At 49.0% G+C, this 21,867-nt stretch overlaps 1 protein-coding gene across 16 annotated transcripts in view; it reads right to left on the bottom strand.

The window, feature by feature from the left end:
- The window catches only part of SMOX (spermine oxidase), a 53,606-nt gene that overhangs the window by 7,607 nt on the left and 24,132 nt on the right, over window positions 1–21,867 (bottom strand). For 6 of the 16 annotated variants that reach the window (XM_036245534.1, XM_036245537.1, XM_036245538.1 and 3 more), the window contains 7 exons: window positions 20,009–20,242; window positions 17,558–17,784; window positions 13,349–13,522; window positions 12,428–13,187; window positions 11,592–11,752; window positions 9,734–9,823; window positions 8,813–9,282 (listed from right to left, as the gene is read on the bottom strand). In XM_036245534.1, the coding sequence (XP_036101427.1) occupies window positions 9,145–9,282; window positions 9,734–9,823; window positions 11,592–11,752; window positions 12,428–13,187; window positions 13,349–13,522; window positions 17,558–17,784; window positions 20,009–20,216 (1,758 nt within the window). In that variant the 5' untranslated portion in view covers window positions 20,217–20,242 and the 3' untranslated portion in view covers window positions 8,813–9,144. Of the gene's footprint in view, window positions 1–7,662; window positions 7,690–8,790; window positions 9,283–9,733; window positions 9,824–11,591; window positions 11,753–12,427; window positions 13,188–13,348; window positions 13,523–15,520; window positions 15,590–16,662; window positions 16,741–17,557; window positions 17,785–20,008; window positions 20,243–21,282; window positions 21,359–21,867 lie in introns of those variants that run through there. The other 10 variants (XM_036245542.1, XM_036245540.1, XM_036245536.1 and 7 more) reach the window with 9 other exon arrangements.

Raw genomic sequence — 21,867 nt, 5'->3', positions numbered from 1 at the left:
CCCAACCAAAACAGCAAAAAGAAAAAAGAATCCAATAAAAGGAAGATAGTGTAAGGACCCTCTGGGATACCTTCAAGTGTGCCAACATTCACATCATAGGAGTGCCAGAAGGAGAGAGAGAGCAAGAAATTGAAAACCTATTTGAAAAAATAATGACAGAAAACTTCCCTAACTTGCTGAAGGAAACAGACATACAAGTCTAGGAAGCACAGAGAGTCCCAAATAAGATGAACCCAAAGAAGTCCACACCAAAACACATCATCATCAAAATGCCAAAGGTTCGAGACAAAGAGAGAATCTTAAAAACGACCTGAGAGCCCTGGCCAGTTTGGCTCAGCAGTTAGAGCATCGGCCTGCGGTCCAGAGAGACCCGGGTTCGGTTCCCGCTAAGGGCACTACCTCGGTTGCAGTTTGTGCCCCGGCCCTGGTTGGGTTGTGCGGGTGGCAACCACTCGATGTGTCCCTTTCACGTCGATGTTTTTCTCTCTGTCTCTTCCTCTCTCTCCCTCCCACTCTATCTGAACAAAATGGAAAAATGTCCTCAGGTGAGGATTTAAAAAAAAAAAAAAAACAGCCTGAGAAAAGCAGTTAGTTACGTACAAAGGAGCTCCCATAAGACTGTCAGCTGATTTCTCAAAAGAAACTTTGCAGGCCAGAAAGGAGTGGCAAGAGGTATTCAAGGTAATGAAAAGCAACAACCTACAACCAAGATTATTCTATCCTTCAAAGCTGTCATTTAGAATTGATGGCCATATCAATAGTTTCCCAGACAAGAAAAAGCTAAAGGAGTTTATCACCACCAAACCACTATTATATGAAATGTTGAAGGGTCTTCTTGAAGGAGAAAAACAAAAATATGAACAATAAAGTGGCAATTAATACATATCTATCAACAACAGAATCTAAAGACAAAATGAGCAAGCAGAACAGAAAAAGACTCATAGACACAGAGAATGTTTTATTGCTTGTCAGGTGGGTGGGGGCTGGAGGGATGGGCCACACCGGCCGGGCTGCATTCATACTTTAATTTTTTGTTTGTTCGTTTGTTTTTAAAAGATGAAGGGAATTAGAAGTACAAATTGGCCCTGGCCGGTTTGGCTCAGTGGTTAGAGTGTCAACCCATGGTCCAGAGAGACCCAGGTTTGGTTCCGCTAAGGGCACGTAACTCGGTTGCAGTGTGTCCCCGACCCCAAGGCCCTGGTTGGGGTTGTACGGGAGGCAGCCACTGGATGTGTCCCTTTCACGTGGAGGTTTCTCTCTCCCACTATCTCAACAAAAACAGGAAAATGTCCTTGGGTGAGGATAAAAAAAAAAAAGAGTACAGATTGGTTGTTAGACTGAAGAATCTCAAAGGGAAGGGGGCCACACTAGCCATGTTTTGTTTTGGTTTGTTGGTTTGTTTGTTTTTTAATTCCGAAAAGCTCACAAAGAATCCAGAAAACGTTCTCTCTGCAGCGAGAGCTGTAGTCCAATATGGCCAGCAGATGGCGCCAGAGGATGTGGTTCAGCCCATGAGGTTGTTCCCGCTTCTAGAGACCCTGGAATCTGGGGGCAGACAGCTCCTCCCCACCTCTCCTAGCCACGGTGAGAAGGGAAGCCAGCCCAGCCCTTCCTGTGTCTCCCTCAGCAACCTGCGACTCCCCACCAACAATACTGAGGATACAGAAAGTGAGGATGCAGAGGGAGCACTTGTAGAAAATGCTAGTGTGAAGCTTGGCTATGAAGGGGAAGCAAGAGGCGGGGGTGATGGGAATGACATGAACACATTGAAATGTGGATGGGAAGGATGTCCTAGAGAGAAGGGGGAGAGGGACGGATGAGACAAGTCCCTGAGTTTGGGACATGGGATGCACAAATGGAGGGTCACACACTTCCTTTGTCGGGGGAGGGGGAAGGACATCTAAAAGGACTGGTGTGAAGGCTGGCTATTTGTAGATTTGGTAAGGAAGTCGCCACCCACCGCCTCTCCATTGGCTTCTATTTTGTCTGACACAGGAGACCATGTTGCCTGTTGACAGTGAGGAGGAAGGAGAGTCAGAGGCTGACAAGGGAAATCCAGGCAAGTTGCCAACCAGCACCAAGGGGGTGTCCAGAAGTGGGCACCATTCATTTTTACTTCTTTCTTCACTTGTTCATTCATTCTTCGAATATTTGATAACCTACTATTACACCAGGTACTATTTTGGACACTGAAACTCACATGGGGGGCAGACAAATAAACATAAACAAACAAAAAATGACAGAAGGGAAAGAGAAGGGCTATGAAGAAACAGGTAAGGGGAAGGAACAGAGCATCAAAAGTGCTTAAAATATCTTCAAAAACGGGGTGCTTAGAGAAGTCTTCCCAGAGAAGTGACAGCTGGGTAGATATCTGAACACAGGGAGGGAAAGAGACTTGCAAATATGTGGGGGCAAGCATTCCCGATAAAGTGCACACAACCAGGGCCAAGGGAGGGGGCAGGACGTGGGAGCCAGGGGACAGATCGTATAAGGTGTTGGAAATCACCTTCTATGCTCAGTGTGGTGGGAGTCATTGGAAACCAGGGAAGTGCGTGACTGGATTCATATTTTTATTTTTTTAAGATATATTTTTTCTTCCTTTTTTTAAATATTGATTTTAGAGAGAGAGGGAGAAATATAGACATTGATGTGAGAGAGATACATTGATCGGCTGCTTCCTGACCACCCCCACAGGGGATCGAGCCCACAACCCAGGCACGTGCCCTGACTGGGAATCGAACCAGCAACCTCTCAGTCTATGGGACAGTGCTCAATCCACTGAGCCACACCGGCTGGGCTGCATTCATAATTTAATTTTTTTTTTTCATTTTTTGTTCAGATAAAGTGGGAGGGAGAGAGAGGAAGAGAGAGAGAGAAACATCGACATGAAAGGGACACATCTAGTGGCTGCCACCCACATGACCAACCAGGGCCGGGGACAAACTACAACCGAGGCACACATTCTTAGCGGGACCCGAACCCGGGTCTCTCCGGACCGCAGGCAGACGCTCTAACTGCTGAGCCAAACCGGCCAGGGCCACCTCCATACTTTAAAAGGATCACACTGGCCCTGGCCGGTTTGGCTCAGCGGTTAGAGCGTCGGCCTGCGGTCTGGAGAGACCCAGGTTCGGTTCCCGCTAAGGGCACATACCTCGGTTGCAGTTTGTCCCCGGCCCTGGTTGGTCGTGTGGGTGGCAGCCACTCGATGTGTCCCTTTCACATCGATGTTTCTCTATCTCTCTGTTCCTCTCTCTCCCTCCCACTCTATCTGAACAAAAAATGGAAAAATGTCCTCGGGTGAGGATAAAAAAAAAAAGGATCACACTGGCTGCTGTGGGGCAAAGAGGCCAAAGGGCACGTGTGGAAGAAGGAACAGGAGGCTACTGCAGACATTGATGGCAGAAATGCGAAGGACGGGGGAGAAAGCTTCGAGTGATCAGATTCAGGATGCGTCTTGTAGGCAAAGCCAACATTTGCTGATGGCAGATCTCAAGAGCAGATGTGGAGTGGAAAGAAAAAGAGGAGTCAGTGACTCAGGTGTTTGCCTTGAGCCAAAAAGTGGGACCCCTTACTCAAACCAAGCAGAGTAGATTTGGCAAGGAGCAGACCAAGAGTTCTGCACTGGACACGTTAAGTCCACAGAAAGCTCCTATAGGCGGTGTTGTGTCGTTTGCTTTGCTGTGTTTTTAGCCAACAGGTGTGGCTTTGTGTTTTTCTCCAGCTGTACCTATTGGTGACTCAGACACAACTGTGAAGAAAGTAGACAGTGGATCTGAGACTGGGCTTTAACAGAACAAATGGCAAGAGAGTTGAGGATATTGGAAAGAGATCTAGTGAAATGATAGATAATTGAAAACCCCACTCCTGGAACCAGTTTTAATTAGGACTAATTAAATTAACACTAGTTATAAAAGCCTAACTCAAGTGAATTAAGCAAAAGGGGAACCAATGGCTCATGTAGCTGGAAAGGGCAGTGAAGTTGCTCAGAAATGGGAAGAGATAAGACATCCAGTCTTGATCAAGGTCTTGAGCTGGGCATGGACAGATGACTGTGTGACCCTATGCACCCCACATATGAGAGGGGGAAGGTGACAGATCCCAGACAAAACGTAACAATGGGTTCTAGTGACATGGGAGGACACCCAATCCAACAGATCAAATACTGAGCTCACTGAAATAAACTACGCCTGACATGATCCCCTAACAGAGATCCAGGTTTTTGTTTGTTTGTTTGTTTGTTTGTTTTTGTTTTTTGTTTTTATCCTCACCCGAGGACATTTTTCCATTTTTTGTTCAGATAGAGAGGGAGGGAGAGAGAGGAAGAGAGAGAGAGAGAAACATCGACGTGAAAGGGACATATCGAGTGGCTGCCACCCGCACGACCAACCAGGCCCGGGGACAAACTGCAACCAAGGTACGTGCCCTTAGCGGGAACCGAACCCGGGTCAGAGATCCAGGTTTTGAACACGCCTGCAAAATCGGTGTCCGCCAACCACCGCTAGAGATGGGAGGTGAGAATGGCTTTTGTATTCATCATCTCCAGTTACACAGGATGAAGCAGGGCTGTGACCCATTCTTTCTTATATGAAATACCCAACATGAGCTTAGATGTCCTGGATGCCACCTTGGTAGGGTCACACACCCCTCAGTTTGTTGACATGTGATTATCCTACACAAATCACAAGTGGCCTCCACAAACAGCCAGCCAGTAGCTGTGAGCAAGCCCGGCCTCACGGAAACACTGCCATTATGTTTGTCAGGCCATTCATTAGACAAGCAGCTCTCTAGAATGGAACCAGCAGCCCACCTCACCCTGCACCTTGGGCTCACCCTTGGGCTCTCCCGACAGGCCTAAGTGCATGCAGGGCGACTCAAACCAGAGACGCTTCACTCCTACGTTTGTGGGCAGGGTGGACATTCCAAGTGGAGGCTGACATACTGTTCACCTGTCCAGTAGCAGCAAAGGTGGGAAGAGACAGTACCTGCCAAGTGCCCCAGGTTGCTTGAGGCAACATTTCTGAACCTTCTACAAAACAACAACTGAACACCTCGCCCGTGAATTTACTGACACTGGCGGTGCAAGAAACAATGCAAACAATTCTACATAGAATCCAGTGCCAGGAAAGAACTTTCCTCTCAAGTGACCTTCCACAGGTGACAGGAATTAGATAGCAGGTGTTGGCATCGGTACTGGCCTGAGCACGTCACGTTTTCCACCCCTGATCCAGTCCTTTCGATTTCAATCAATGCCAAAGCTGCGTCGGAAACAGTCCCAGCAAGGAACTCAGGCTGTGTTGTTCCTGGTACATCTCGTCTCTCCTCGCTTCTCAATGACTCTGGCTTTTCTTTGTTTATCTACTTTGAATCTGATTTTGAAGCTGCAATGCATACGTGCTACCATTACACAATTATTTGCTATGAAGACAGTCCATTGGAAGGCTGATGGCTTTGGCAAACTTTCCAGGGCCACCCCTCCTGCACCAGCACCCAGTTGGTGATGCTCCCCCTACCTCCTTCTCAGGGTTGTCCCCTTCCCCTTGAGATGGCACAGCCCCACACAAGTCCTTCTGGGAATCTGAATTTCTTCTGCTGGGAAACAGACTCTGCCTCCCTCATGGAGCTGCAGATGCGCAGATGAGAGGACGGAGGCAAGGGGTCTGGTAAACGGTGACATCCTGTGTAAACGCAGGCCAGTCCTTATCATCGGAGTGCCAGCAGGGCATAAGTAGGTCCCTCCTCCCTTTATCTGCTCTCACAATGCATCATGTCTGTTGCAAGGAAGAAATTCTCTGGGCTAACACAATCCTATGTTGTGGGATGGGAGGGTCAGGGGAAGGGCATCCTCAGATTCTTTCTTAAACTTTTTAAATTGAGTTTTATCATACATACAGAAAAGTACATAAATCTTCAGTATATAACCCAATGCATTTATACCAATGCACATATCCACCCAACCACCACTGGGATCAAGATTTCTCTAACCCAGAAAGTACCCCCATACTCCCAGGCACTACCCATCCCCTCATTTCTAACATCACAGGCTCATTTTGCATGTTCCTGAACTTCATATAAAAGAAAATATATGGTATATACAAGCACACCTCCTAGATGTTGCAGTCTGGTCCCAGGTCACCGCAATAAAGCAAGTATCTCAATAAGGTGAGTCAGAATCTTTTTCCTGGTGGAGGGCTTTGCCTTCAATTTGCCTTGGATTTGTAAAAACTTAACATCTGTACAGCGCATTAAAGTGAATGAAGCACACTAAAACAAGGTACGCCTGTAGCTTTGTGTCTGGCTTCTTTCACTCAACATAATATTTTTTAGATTAACAGACCTCAAAAATATCAACTCATTCTATTCCATTGGTGTGTTAGTGTTCCATGGGACTGATGTACTGCAGTTGGCCCATTCTATGACTGGGCACCTGAGCTGTTTCCAGCTTTTAACTATTACAAACTGCTGCTATGAACACTCTACTGAATTTTTTGGTGGACACATGCACTCATTTCTTTGGGGTGTGTACATCCAGGAATGGAAATGCTGCTGGGCATGTGACCAGCTTTAGTAGGATCTGCCACACCATCAGTGTGGCTGGACCCATTTCCACTCTCTCCAGCAATGACCTAAAGCCTGTTCTTTTCTTTGTGCAACAGAATGAGCCTGCACTGTGGAGTCAGATAGACCGTGGTTCAAGTTCAGCATCACCACCTACCTGAGTGACATTGGGTATATTTACTTAACTCTCAAAGGCTTTGTTTCCCCATGGGGCTGAATTGCCCTCCCCAGCCCGAGCTGTCATCCACTTTCAATCAGGAAACCACGTGCCCAGCATCTACAGCTGATATCTTGCCTGGCAGGTGGTCAGCACAGAGCAAATATTCTCTCCCTCCTCATGCCCACACCTGAAGCTCCCCACATGCAGTCACCAAATAAACGTTGCAGGCCTTTGCATCTTCAAAGTGTCCTTTAAAATTCCTATGCCTGTGATCCTGAGACTCTACTTATGCTTTTCCTCCCCATTCTTTATGTGATGGGCTGCTCCTGTCCATCATCACAGTTACTGGAGGAAATCCAGGATGTGGGGAGGGTCCGAGATGGATCAGTGCCTCCCGAGGGGAAATTAATAGAGGGTGCTTCCCACAAAGTAACCTGGGGCCAGGAAGGAGACAGACACTCTTTGATCAACGATCCAAATTTACATTGTCTGTTTAAGCACTAATTATGGAAAGAGCTCCAAGATACATTATCCTAACTAAAATGAGCAAAATGCTGACAGGATGAGTAGTTTGTCACTTTTGTATAAGAAGGAGAGGAGGATGTGTATTTCTACCGACATATCTGGAAATGGATAGAGGACTCCCCACTTGGGGCTGTGAGGAGCGGCAGCGGTACTGTGGACAGGTCTCGGGGGGAGATGTTTCAGTGTAGCCTTTTAGGACTTTTGAGCTTGAAAAACCACATCAACAGATCCTCTATTCAAAATATTTTTAATGTATATACTTATATATTTTTCGGTTATGCATCAGGTGAATATAAATCCCTGACTTCAACTCCATGAAGAGGTCTGGTGGATCAACCCTGCAAAGATGCCTGTTAGACATGTGCACACAGGTGAGTGTACGCAGGTGGGTGCGGGCAGGCATGTGTACAGGTGTGTCTACATGTTGGACAGTTCCATCATAACCTGAGCTGAGGGGGAGAGAAGGTAGAGTCATATCAAGGGCAGTGCCCTAAACTTCCTAGAGGGAAACCCAATGTAAGTTCATACAGAGTCAGACCAGGGGGCCCTCCTGGCTTTTCACAACTTCCTCCACCACACAACCCCTCAACTCTATAGAATTCCAACTCTATCATTAGAAATCTGGAGTAAAAATATGACTGCCTGGCTGGTATGGCTCAGTGGTTGAGCATCGACCCATGTAGCAAAAGGTCGCTGGTTCAGTTCCTGGTCAGGGCACATGCCCAGGTTGCCAGCTCAATCCCCAGTAGGGGGCGTGCAGGAGGCAGCCAATCAATGTTTCTCTCTCACGTCAATGTTTCTATCTCTCACTCTCTCTCTCTCTCTAAAATCAATTTTAAACAAATTTTTAATGACTAAATGTTCTTTCAGGTTCAATGCTGAGATGCACCTGTGTGTAGGTGGAAGGGTGTGAGATGATGTATCTGTGTGGAAGTGTATGTGTGTGTGTATGTGGGTAAGTATATGTAAGGGATGTGTTTGTGTGTTTTTACTCAGCAAAAGAAGCAGAAAAGGTCACCCCACCCCCTTGGAACACAACACTTAGTGATATCCCCTTGCCCAAAAAATGGCCAGACCATCCACCTTCCCAGAAGTCAACAGCAGCCACCCAAGGGCCTAACCCAGGGCCACAGGGCCAGGTGATACTGATTAATAATTAACACAGCTGAGCTTGGCAGGGAGCCACAACAGGTGTCCCCTCCTATGGAACTCACCTTCATCAATGTGGCCATGTCACCCAATTAGGACCTGAGAAGTCCAGCAAAGAGCCAAAAGGCAGTACCAGGCCTATCCTGAAGGAGCTGGGACTGGACAGTGAGGGGCCCTTACCCCTGAGGGGTCTCTCCAGCAGGAAGGCAAACCACCACAAACACAATGGAGTGAGGAAATATCCCTTCCAGTAAAGGCAGGCACCTTTCTTTCTGTTGGGCACAACCAGGCCATGGATCCCCCCAACATCCCCTCAAAGGAAGCGTAATACACACGCACACGCGCACACACACACACACACACACACACACACACACACACGAGACTGAGGAAGAAAAAAAACTGACGAGAGAAGCTGAGGATCACGGGAAGGACAAGCCTCTTTTATTATCCCAAAATGCAAAGTATTGAAGGCACTTACAATAACAAGGGATTGGGGGGCGGGGGATATGGGGAGGTTGGAGGTCAGAGCACAGAGGTAAATCAACAGGCCCCACCCTAGTCACCACCCGGCATGAAGAAAAGGAAATGCTACAGGGCCAGGTCTGAAGCCAGTCAGGGTGTCTAGCTCTACAAAAGATACAAATTGATTCTAAGGAGGATTAGGAAAGTAGGAGACATGGCATCAAGGGGCAGGGCTGCCAGTCACGAGTTAGTGGTTCTTTAAGGAACACACTCAGCAGTAACAAGGGACCTCAGGTCCCCTGCTGGAAGAGGTCTCTGTACATCTCAATGAGACGAGCAGCTTCACGCTGTCCAGAGAGCAGAGCACCATGAGTGGTAGAGTAGTACTTGCGGTGAGTGGCCTCACCCGAGAACAGCACCTGCATGGGCTGGGTGGGAGATGGGGAAGTGAGGGTGGAGGAGCAAGAGGGGCCAAGAGGCTACCTATTTGCCCCAGAAATCCCCATCCATACTACAAGTCAGAGGAATGAGCAAGTATCTGAGGCAGGTATTGCTGCTTCCACAGGATGAGGAGTTGCCCACCCCACCTGGCCACCTTCCCATGCTTCTGCCCCAAACACCAGGCCTCACTTCTGTCTGCTCTGAGGCTTTTTTGAGTCCTGGCGCTGCAGTCTCAGAGGCTCATTGTACCTCTTTACCAGTGAACTCGGGGAAAGCAGTTTAACCTCCCTAAGTCTTGGTGTTCTCATCTGCAAAATGGCTTTTATACCACCTGCTTCTGAGCGTGGTTGGAAGGATTAAGTGAAATCATGTATCTAAAGCACTTAGAACCTGGAAGAACATAAGCACTCAATAAAGTTAGGTGGTAATTTAACAAACCTTTATGGAGCCCCTGTTAGGATCCAGGGACTGTTCTGGGCACTTGGAAGATAAAAGGTGACCAGGCTGCTGCTTTGAGGAGCTTCCTTGCTGGTGGGGAAGCCAGACACGAAACCCAATTATTAATGGTGTCATATGTGACGTGATGGGTGTTTGGGTGAGGCGCTGAGAGCCCAGAAAAGAGGCTCATGGTCAGGGAGACACACAAAGCTTCCCAGAGGACAGGACCTTTGGGCTGCTTCTTGGAAGACGTTGGGTAGATAAGTAGGAAAAGGACGTCTCAGGAAGAAGGAAAGTGGGGGCAAAAATGCACCAAAGCAAGCTTTGTTCAGGGGACAGTGACAATTTTGATACAGCCAAGTCTCAACCTTCAGAAAGCAGGCTGTCTAGCTGGGGGTCCAGGCAAAGCACAAGTGCTCACATTTTAAGCTGGAGTTTGGACCTTCCCAGGGCATCGTAAATGGAATGTGCAAAGGCACCAACTGAGGACCCAAGGAAAGTGAAGTGTTTAACTCAGCAGGTCTGGGGTGGACTGAGAGTCTGCATTTCTAACACGCTCCCACCTAACGCTGGGGCTGCTGGTCCATGGACCACCCACTTTGAGTAGTGAGGCTTTAACCCACCAACAAGGAGCACACAGCGGTGGTAAAACTGAAAGGGGGAACTCCTATTATGGCAGAGGGCAAGCTGCCTACTCCCACATCCATTCTCCTTTCTCTGCAGTAACAAAGCCCTGATTTTTAACTGGGTCCACTGCCATCCAGAATAAAAATGATGTATCCTAGCCTCTCTTGCAGCTGGTATAGTCACGTGACTACGTTCTGGCCAATCAGCTTCAAGTGCACTGTTGCTTAGAGACACCGATTCAGCCCCAAGGGTCCTCCCCCTCCTTCCAGCCTAAAATGCAGATGTGAGAGCAGCAGCCTCTGCAGCCCTCTTGTGTGACAGAAGTAAACTTCTGTCTTGTTTAAGCCACCACTATCTTTGTTTTGCTTTGCTTTTTAGGAGGATGGCTGTACAGCAGTCAGGGCCTTTGCCTCTCCCTGAGCGCGGCCAGGGCAGGCACAGCGCGCCTTGCTGCTTCGTTGACTCCACACTGGTGGATGAAGAGGTCGGTGGAAGCTCCAATTCCACCAAGAAGTTGTTTTAAATGCAATTTTGTTGGGGTTTTAACATTTATTGTATGTGCATACTTGCAGGGAGGGACTCAAACACACTTTATGGGAACAAAAATATATATCATTATTTCTCTCATATTTATTATTTTTGTCTATATAGTATTTATATGGAGTTGATATAATTTGGAGAGGATAAGTATTCTCAATTTTATATCCTAAAACATATTGGTGGGAGGCGAAAACGTACTGGGGAAATTTCCTTTCACTGAATCAATCCTGCCCAGTAGAACTTTCCATGATGATAGAAACGTTCTATAGCTACATAATCTAATGTGGTAGCCACCGGCCACATGTGGCTACTGAACCTGAAATGTGGCTAGTGCAACTGAGGACCTAAAATTTTATTAATTTAAATTTTAATTAATTCACTTAAATGAAATATAACTAACGGCTACCATATTGAACAGCACAGCATTAAATGGTTGTTTTTATAACATCAAGAAAGCGTTTAACATCTCAATTTGATTCCATCTTTTCTTCCAGATGTTAAGTGCACAGTTTCTTGTTTTTCCGTTTCATTATAGGAGGCCCTCCATCCCTGTCTCACTTTGGTACCCCTCGGGGAATACAACATTTCCCCCTGCTCTCCCTGGACAAACACATGCAGAACACACACACCCAGCCCTCCCGGACCCCTCCAGGCCCTAACCGCCCCCCATACTGAGCACACCCACACTCACCGCTGTCTTGGAGCTCTCTGTATATGGCAGGGGCTTGGCCAGCTTCTCCACGTCTGCCCCACTCGAGCCCACCTGCGTGTATGAGTAGGAGCCTCGGAAGTAAGGGTTGCTGCCCCAGGCTGAGCGCATGATTCGCCGAGGTTTGGGAATGTTGGAGTTCCCTGTTGGGGAGTCAGAAGAGCCAAGAGGAAGGAGGATAAGAAATGGCCACGCACAGAAGATGCCCTGAGCAGAACAGTCCCATCCACCTCCAGGTCTCCAAGAGGGCCAGGCTGCTGTGGGGAGGCTCGGGGATGGAGGAGGAGGGCGGCTGAGGTTCAAGCGGTGTACCCCTGGTCTCCTTGTGACCCCAGCAAAACACCTTATCTCCCTGAGCCTTAATTTTCCTATCCGAAAAACATGCTAGATAATCATGTTTCCTTCCAACTTCGGGGGTTCTTGTGGGGCTCTCCGGGATAGCGGATGAAAGATGTTCAACTAAAAGAACCCGACAGTAAAGCGTATCCATCTCTTAGCAAGACAATGAGTAGGATATGGGCAATCTGAGGTTTTGCGGTGACATCTCTGTTTTTACCATGGCCCTTAGAGAGAAGAAACACAGAGCCTATGGTTTTGAGTGTCTCAAGCTCCCGACCAGGGTGAGAGCCCTCAATTTAGGCGCCCGCGGCTGAGACGTGGCAGCCGGTGGCAGCTCTCCCAGTGGCCGCGCCACCTCGGTGTCACAAGCTGTGGCGAGGGGAGCTGCCCCCCGGGGGCTGGGATTCAGAGGGTCTGGCAGAGGGTGGCGGCTGCCTGCAGAGCGGGTGGAAGCAGGCCGCGGAGGCGCAGGGCCGCACCTGTGAACTGCCGCAGCATCTCGGTGCAGATCTCGGCCACCGCCTCGTCGTCGCACTTCTCCATGACGAGGGCCTCCTCGCCGCAGATCCAGCCGCTCAGCACGTGGCCGTAGCGCTCCGGAGGGTAGAGGACGTCAAAGCCGCAGATCTTGCGGTACCAGAGCTCGGGTGGGTAGGTGAGGGTGCAACTCTCTGCCTCGTCCTCCCACACAAACTGTAGGCTATTGCACTCGGGGCCCCAGAAGGGCTCCTCGAATTCCAGAAAGATCTTGTCGGTGGTGCCGATGCCCAGGCGGTGGATGGCAGCCACCTTCTCGGTGGGCAGGCCGGGCCGGAAGAAGCTGGTGTGCTGCTTCTTGAGCACGCCCAGCGACACCGTCACGATCACGTGGTCCGCCGGGATCACCTCGCAGTCCTCGCACTCCACCAGCACCGGCCACTTCTCATCCTCATCCCACCCATCCCCCCGGGGCTCACCTCCACCCTGGCCACCCTCCCCAGCGTTGTGATTGTGGTCACCCTCGCCCCGGGGCTCAATCTCAGGACCCCGGGGGCGGCCCGAGGCCTGGTCCCAGTGCACACAACGGACGGCTTTTCCCAGCTGGATGACGTGAGCCGGGATGCCCTCGGCCAGCAGCTCCACAACCCGCATGAAGCCTGACGGGATGATGTGGTGGGCGCCGGGGATCTCCGTCCACTCCCCAAAGGCGCTTAGGGATACCTCATCCATGCTGTGCGAGCTACTCTCACAGCTCTCCACCTGTGGGGAGAGCCAGAGAGAAGCCAGGTGACTGACAGGGCTGGGCAGGGGTCAGAGCATGACCTCAGAGCAGCATGCCCTCCTCAAACCCAGATTCTCCAGAATGGTCCTCCTCACTCTGGTACCTGTACTCAACTAAGCTCCCCCGTGGGCAAAGATACCTTCAGGTACTGCTGGATCATGGCGAGCTTCAGGCGCTTGGTGGCCTCCGTGTCGTCAGGGTCATCCCTGATGCGGTTTCGCACCTCCTCCCGGGTGAACACCCCCACGCTGTTCTGACTCTCAGCATTGACTGGTTTACCATGCCGGAAGAATTCCTGGGTCAAGTTATAGACCTGCCAGAGAGACCCGAGGAGGCTGAAAACACACTGCCTCATCTCACCTCCATCTCAGACCAAAGAGCCCAACACTTCTCAGATGTCTCCAGATACCAAGCCCACGACCCCTCTTCCTTTGGCGCATCGATGTGGTGCTCAATGTGGCACTGAGACTCAACAAGGATGGCAAGCTCCCTTGGGCACCCAGCCTCCTCCAGACGCCACCCTCTGAGGCCACCTGGGCCTGTGAGGGTGGTGGGATGGGCCCTGGAGGCTCTGTTGCTGGGCCCTTTCTTCGAAAAGTGAAATGTTTGGTGCCTGTACAGTTTGTGGGAAAGGAACCGCCCCTCATGGGTTCTACATGGCCAAGCAGACAACCCATTTTAGAACCCAGATTTGCACACGTTTCCCTTTTCCAAGAACCAAATACACAAACCCCTTCCCTTCCACTCCTGCCCAAGCATGTCAGCTTTGCTCTCTCCCAAGAGGGCAGTCTTAAGCAGTGGCCTGGCCAGTGTTTTGAGAGAGAGGGAGCAGAAGGAGCCCTGAATTGCGATCTCCCAGAAGATGCTGCCTGGCCCTGCTCAGATCAGGGTGCTCCCTTTACTATAGGACTCAGACTCAGTAAAGGGAGGTGGCCATGTTGGGCAGGGCATGTGGAGGGCAGGGAGGTCTCACCACTGTGCCAAGGAATGGAAATGCATTTCACGGGCATATTTTGTCAAGAACTTCAACCCACATCTCATCAACAGAGAGAAGTGAATGAGCCATGGGGTCGGCCATACTGCCTTCCTGCCTGCCTGGTATATATCATCCCCATCAAACACTGGGCAGGTCTCCCTGAGGAAGGAAGCCAGTCCTGGGTCAGGCATGCGATTCCCCAAAAGACAAAGCCTACGTCCCAACATTCACCAACAAACATTTACTGGACTCTGCCAGACAAAGGTTGTAAAAGTGAACCAGAAGGACATTGTCCTGAACCCCTGACCTCACTCAAGTTGGGGAGACATCATAAAATGTGCTGTGACAGGAAAGAGCACACGCGTTGTGAGATCAACCCAGACAACCTTGGACAGTCAAGAGATAGTCAGATCGGCAGTGGGAGGGAGAGGAAAAGTATTTCAGGCAAAAGGAACAGCATACTCAAAGATGAAAGCGAGGGCGGGGGGAGAGAGAATGTAAGATGCATTGTGTTCAGAGTGGTTCAGTATTGCTGAAGTAAGCAGCAAGGAAAGCCAGAGTTGTAAGAGACGACTTTGAAAAGGCAGGCAGGGGCTGAGGCATGAAGGACTAAGGGTCTTGTCAAGAACTCTGGACTTGATCCAAGACCCTGGCATCAATGAAGGGTTGTGAGCATGAGCATACGCCCACTCTCCCTCCCAGAACACTGGAAATGCAGGCTCCTTGGCCAAACTTCTGTGGGTGCCTATTAATGTGTTTCCCTTCTTAAAGTGAGTTTGAATTTAGTCAAGCACACATTCATGGGAACGATGTCTGCCCTTTAACCCAGCCCTGGCATAAATAAACCCTCGGGCTGCAAAGTGGAGGAAGGAAGGTGGCATTGCCCACCCCAAACCATTCCACGCAAGGGAAAGGCCCCTACATGAGATGTAAACATGAATCAAATGTCTCTGAAGTATAAAATATAAAGAAGTAAATGGGTTACTTTGTTTACTTTTCCTCCCTTCAGTCACAAGATGCTGGGTGTTTGGCCTTAATTGGAGTCCTCAGCAAATTCCTCACCCGGTACCACTGCCAAGGAGTCAGGCTTTCAACTTGCTTGGGTGATAATCAACATGGTAGCTAGTCCTTACTTTATGTTGACTAGAAGCCGAAATGCCCAGCTGAGGAGTAACAAATTTAGTCCATCTTCGTGATTCTTTATGTCAGTCATCAACTAGAACTGCCTTAACTGAATATGGTCTTTCATATGGATAGTTTCCTGATCTGAGTTAAATGACATCTTTCCAATGTGACCCAAGGGAAACGAGACAAGCTTAAACAGCTAATACTCACCCATATTCTCATTAAGCACTTTTCATCAGGATCTCATTTAATCCTCGTGACACTGTGAAGTAGATATAACTATGTCCATTTTATAGATGAGGAAAGTAAGGCTCAGAGAGGCTCAATAACTTGCTGGAGATTATACAGCCAATAAAGGGTAGAACTGGTATTTGAATCAAGGCAGTCTCCCTCCAGAAAGTGAGCTCTAAGATACTATTGCAAATCATTTATGTGTTAACCAATGGAGTCAAATGAGAAGCCCTTCAGAGTCATCACCTTTGGAGGGAGGCTGTATATCTGTTATGAAACCACCCTCAGGCAGGGCTTCACAAGCTTAGACACACCTCTTTAGAATAGCCTCCAGCATTGGTTAACAGCCACGGTGGACCTCATGGTTAATATCTTTTCCTTCTGACCCAAAGCATCACCACCCAGACTGATAACCCACCTTATCCATCTTACTTTCTACAACTCACACTTGGTTTTCAAAATTCAAACCCACAAGCAGAAGTTGATGATAATCTACTTTTAAGGACATTTAAAAGAACAAGTAAGTCATGGACCCTAAGGTCATTCTCAAGAGGCATCCAGGCTTGAAATACTCACAATCATAGCATGACTGATTCCCAGTCAACCAAGAAGGGTCATTTTGAAGAATACTAGTTCTTATCTACTCATTAATAACTCAGTCTCTTTGCACATGTGTGAAAACACACAATACCATGGGATTACACATAACACACCTTGTGGGTACACACACACTGAGCCAGCCCCACTGAGCAGGGACTACCCCAAAACAAGTGTCATCTCTCTTTTCCCATACTCAAGAGACATAGAAAATGTACAATAGGTGTTTGTTGGCCAATTTATGGACCTAGAGTGAAGGGTCATTATCCTATAAATAACAAGGTATCAGAAGGCAGGGCCTAAATGTTAACTTGCTTGTCCAGTGCAGTTCACGGCACCACTGAAAGATACTAAAAATATTAACATATTTTTAAAATCCTGAATAAAACAAGTGTGCCACTTCTATCCAACACTATACTAGAGATCCTGGTCAGTACAATAAGACAAGAAAAAGAAAGGAATAGTCTTAGGCTATGCCACTAGACACTTGTAGCAATTTAAAATTAAATTAAATATTTACTTACTCAGTTTTACTAGCTAACATCAAGACCTCAAGAGCCACATGTGGCTAGCGACTATAATACTGGCTAGTACAAGTATGATACATCTCCATCATCGTGGAAAGTCCTATTAGACATGCTGGTCTAAGGATTAGAAAGGAAAAAACAAATTCTCTCTCTTTTTTTTTTGTATAGAATTATATACATAAAATTCTAAAACATTATTAAAATATAAATTAATACAACATATTAACAGATATAGTATTAGAACTAAAATAATAATTTATCAAGGTAGCTAAAATCAATATATAAAAATCCATTATAGCCCTGGCCAGTTTTGCTCAGTGGTTAGAGCGTCGGCCTGCAGTCCAGAGAGACCCGGGTTCGGTTCCCACTAAGGGCATATACTTCGGTTACAATTTGTCCCCAGCCCTGACTGGGTCATGCGGGTGGCAGCCACTCGATGTGTCCCTTTCATACCGATGTTTCTCTCTCTCTCTTCCTCCCACTCTATCTGAACAAAAAATGAAAAAATGTCCTCGGGTGAGGATTAAAACAAAAAAAAACCCATTATAGTTGTATATATCAGGAACAACTAGAAAATAATTTTTTTTTAAATTACCATTTACAAAAGTATCCAAAGCAATAATAATAATTACCACCTAAGTACCTAGTAATAAATCTAATAAAAGATGTTTAAGGCCTTTCTGGAGAACTACTTAATCAGGTGTACCAATAATTTCTTATCTAACTTCTCCGCTCATTGTCTTCATTGTACTCACAAATTGTCCTGATATTCCAAATGCAGGGCTCAGAGAGTGTGCAAGGATATGGCAAGGATCTTAGAAGACTTCCTAAACACTGCCAGAGTGCTCCCTGCCCCCATACTTTCTGCCTCGCTGCCCTACTAACACCTCACCTCGTTGTATAAATCGCTGAATTCCTCAACCACGTCCTTGGGGATCCTGCGGCCACGGTTGGTAAGGTAGCAGGCCACGCCATTCTTGGAGTAGTGGCTAATGCGGCCCACGCTGCGCTCCCCATCAGTTGTCTCTTCCAGAAGGCCATTGGCTTCTGCTAGATGATAGATGGGATTCCCCTGGGAGCCATGGATCCAGGTGGCTCCCAGCTCAAAGGTGGCGTGTCCTGATGGTGACAACAATAGGCCATTAGAGGGGTGGGGACTCTTCAGAGAGGGCTAGAACACTGCCTCACCCTCCTTCCTCAAGGAGGACCACTCCACCCCACAGAAGGACAGGTTGGGGATTAGGGGCACCCTCTGGCAACCAACAAAAATTTTTATTGAAAAGTTCCCAGTGAAACCACAAGTAGCACAAAAGGGATTCCACTTTCTAGCTGAGATAGCTGCTACCTGATGACTCATGATTTGCCCCACCAGAGTCACCACACTGGACTAACTGGAGGTAGGCAGACCAGAGAGCACCAAAAGCTGAAAACCCAGTGCCCTGCCTCTAGTGGGTTCCTGGTGGGCATGGGGGCATTTATTACTAATCTTCCTTTAGAGCCTCAGGCTTGGGGCTCCCCAAGTATCTTGCCTGGTTTTAGCTCCCAACAGGAACAGAATGGGGCCAGCAGCCTGGAAACCCTAGTAAACCTGGGGACCCTGCCCAGAGCAGAGCAGGGAGCTCCACATCATACAAACACTGAGAAGTGATGTCCCGGCATGTGGCAACCTTCCTGGCTCCAGACACACAGCAAAAGCAGGAACAAGGAGAGCAGCTTGAGGTCAGCTGCAAGGTCAGTGCCCCACCCCTATCCACCAGGCTCTGCCAGGGGGTGGGGTGCCCAGAGCAGGCCCCAGAATGAGGATATTTCCTGCCCTCTCCCACATGCTCCCCTGCCTTTGTCATCCTTGCTATACCCCAGCATCCAAAGGGTACCAGTTACGATCTCTAAGTCTACACCCATCCTCCAACAGTGTCCCTGGGGCTTCTCACCCTTGACCCCTGCTCTTTTCACTGAGACTCACAGTGACCATCTCACACTGCAGCCTGGGCACACAACACATGTACACATGTCATTGCCAAGACAAGCTCTCCCCTCTCCTAGCAGGTCTGCCTTGGTATTCCTCATATACATCATTCCATGAGTACTGCCTCATCCTTCTCACCACAGCCGAACTCGCTCCCCCAGGGAAGACTTCCTACTGGACTGTGCATACTCTCAGCCTCCTGAAGCCCCATCTCTTCCTCCTCGCTGTCTGCACCAACATTTCACTGCACAGCACATCTCGGCTGTCAGCTACCACTGAGGCTGAGCTACTGTCCTCCCATCGTCTGCTTCCACGTCAGGCCCTGAGTGTCTTATCAAGACTCAAGAATCACAAATGCAGCAGCCCCTTCTCTAGGACCCCAGGCCAGCCAATCAGGTGTCAAGCAAAGAGTCCCACCCTTCCCTGCTGGCTGTTTCCACATTGACAAGTGCCCTGGATGGCATTTCCATCCTTGCTGCTGACACACTCTCCTGTGTGTGCCAGGGAATGACACCGACTTCATGTAACTGCTATAGGGGAAGACTCCTAATGTGATCACATTCTCTGAGAGAAGAAAATCCCCACGTGTCCTCAACCTCTGCTTATTCCACGCCTGACAACCTACTTTTCTTGCCCCATCCACCAAAATATGGGCCCACAGAATCTGCTTGGCCTTGCTGCCTGTAAGGGAACAGTCACAGACACAAAATCCTACGGTCAGTGCAGCCCGCAATGCATGGTCCCTACCTGCTCAGCCTCTCAATGGTCAGACCCCCTGGCTGGGAAGTCCTGGCCTCCAGCTGCATTTCAGACACTTCCCCATCTTCTAGGACGCCCAGCATAATCTTCCCACCCCTGGGATAAGTCTCACTTGGCGGCTTTCTCCAGAATCCTCACTATTCTGCAACCTGGACAGACCTCTTTCCCAGACTACCCTAAGACCTGCCCATCACCCACAATCCCTTTCCCCCTCCACTGCCCTATGTTTCTATTGTCCCAGCTAACTCTTGGTCATGATACACTAATTCACACTCAAACGTTAATGACTAATAGAAGCTCACAGAATTCCCCTTCTTGTGAAATAGAAACTGGTCTGTCCACTACCAAGAGAGTTTGGTTCTGGTTCTGGGTATCCTTCCCCTCCTGAACACTGTGACTCCTAGGTCATATTCCAAAGAATGGAGCCCAGAGCCCTGTCCTGCCTACCTCAGAGGGCTACTGAGAGGAGCAAGGTACGCTTTAGGAAAACATCCAGGCAGCATGCATGATGGAATACTTACCCAAAGAAGTAGCTAAAGTTTGAGATTTCAGGCAGGGCCAAGGCACTGGGGGACAAGAGGTGACTCTGGGAGGCAGCTGGGCTAAGGTGGCACTCACCGAGTTTCACGCTCTCCACACGACCTCCGATGCGGCTAGAAGCCTCAAGCACAGTGACATCCGTGAAGCCCTGCTCCAGAAGTGCTTTGGCTGCAGCCAGGCCAGCCAAACCGGCACCAATCACCACCACACGAGGTTGTCCCCTTCTCCGTAGGCCACGACTGAGAGGGTCATCCGCACTGTCGCCACTGGATTCACAACTTTGCATACCGTCCGCACTCGCCTCCTAGGAACCTGCAGAGGGCAGGGATGTCACAGCTCACCTACCACACCTTCACTTCTCACCTGCCCCAAGGGGTGGCTCGTGGGCTCTGACCTCAAGGGGAGACCTGGAGCCCTCCCTGTCCTCCTCAAGGGCCTGGAAATAAGAGCCATCTTCAGAGAGTGTGAGGAGGGAAGAAGAGACAAGGAGGGAGGGAGGGAGGAAGGGACGCATTGTGGGCCTCCACCAGCAAGCAGGAGAGCTGGGGACCCACTTTGAGCACCTGAAAGCCATCAATCCTATCCAAAACCTGTTAGGCACTACCTCTTCCCCTAGGCTGAGAGACAAGAGCCAGCCAGGAACAGGATGACCAAGAAGGCCAAAATGAAGAGAAAATGACTGGTACTGCTGACCCTCGACCAGCTGGGCCCAGCATAGCTGCTGTGGTTCAGCTCACACCAACCCGAGGATTCCCACACTGACCCCAGGATGCTTGCATGGACCTCAGGATGCTCACACCAACCCCAGATACTTGTACACACAGCACTGGACCCTCTACTCTCCCTCCCTTGCCTAGCTCTTCCCTGACACTCTCTCTCTTCCTTGCCCCTTCTCTCCTCCTCTGGATTTCTGTTGGTCTTTCACAACCTCAATGAGGTAGCAATTTGGTGGGCAGGACATAGTCCCGCCCTCCCTCCAAAAATGCCACGAGGCCGGTATTGGATGAGCCTCTGCTATTCCGGGTAGACCTCTGGTTGTTTTCCCCAGCCATCCAGCCCCTCAGTCACCGCAAAGCAGCAAGGAGCCCAGGAAACTGAACCGTGAGGACCCGTGGCACCAGAGGCCAGACATCAAATTGACAGTTACACTAAGCCAGCTTGCTCAGAGACGCCAGGCTAGGGAGCTGATGGTAGGAGGCCAAGGGGGGTCCCTGAATCTGGCTCAAGGCTGGGAGAGGCTACCTCTTCATTCCCAGAGTGAGCACAAAGGTCTGACGGTGTCCATGGGTTATCCCAGGAGGCCGCTCAGCTTTGATTCTGTCCCTGTTCCTTCCCTGACGCAAGCAACTTACATTCCAATTGCCTTTGCTGAGATTTCAGTGGCAGAAGTTGCAGACTCTAAAAGCATCCAGGACCTAACAACAGGGAGCAAATATGGGTGGAAGGTGTCTACTGGGCAGCGGTTAGGGGCATCTGAAAAGCTGTCACTCATACCTAAGATGGCATATTCCACCAAATAAATATGCTAAAGAATGTTCATAGCAGCTTTATTCATAATAGTCAAAGCCCAGAAACAACCCAAAGATCCATCCATAGGACAGTGGATAAATATATTGTGCTGTGTACAGCTATCCATGCAAGGGAATAGTTCTCAGCAATAATCTCAACAACATTACATTGAGCAAAAGCAGCCAGAGATAAAAGAGCTCATACTGTATGACCCTATTCACATAAAGTTCACAAACAGGTCAAATCAGTCTGTGATGACAGAAGAGAGATGGGGGGAGGAAGACTGAAAAGGGTCAGGAGGGAACCCCCTGGGGTGCAGGAATGTGTATCTTGATCTGGATGGTGTACATATGAGGATCCACAGAGCTGGACACTTAGGATTTGTGCCATTAACTGTGGTGTGTGTATTCCTCAGAAACCATCCACGT

The sequence above is a fragment of the Molossus molossus genome, unplaced genomic scaffold (assembly GCF_014108415.1).
Source record: "Molossus molossus isolate mMolMol1 unplaced genomic scaffold, mMolMol1.p scaffold_m16_p_6, whole genome shotgun sequence".
NCBI lineage: Eukaryota > Metazoa > Chordata > Mammalia > Chiroptera > Molossidae > Molossus > Molossus molossus.
This window is presented reverse-complemented; position numbering and strand designations above follow the sequence as displayed.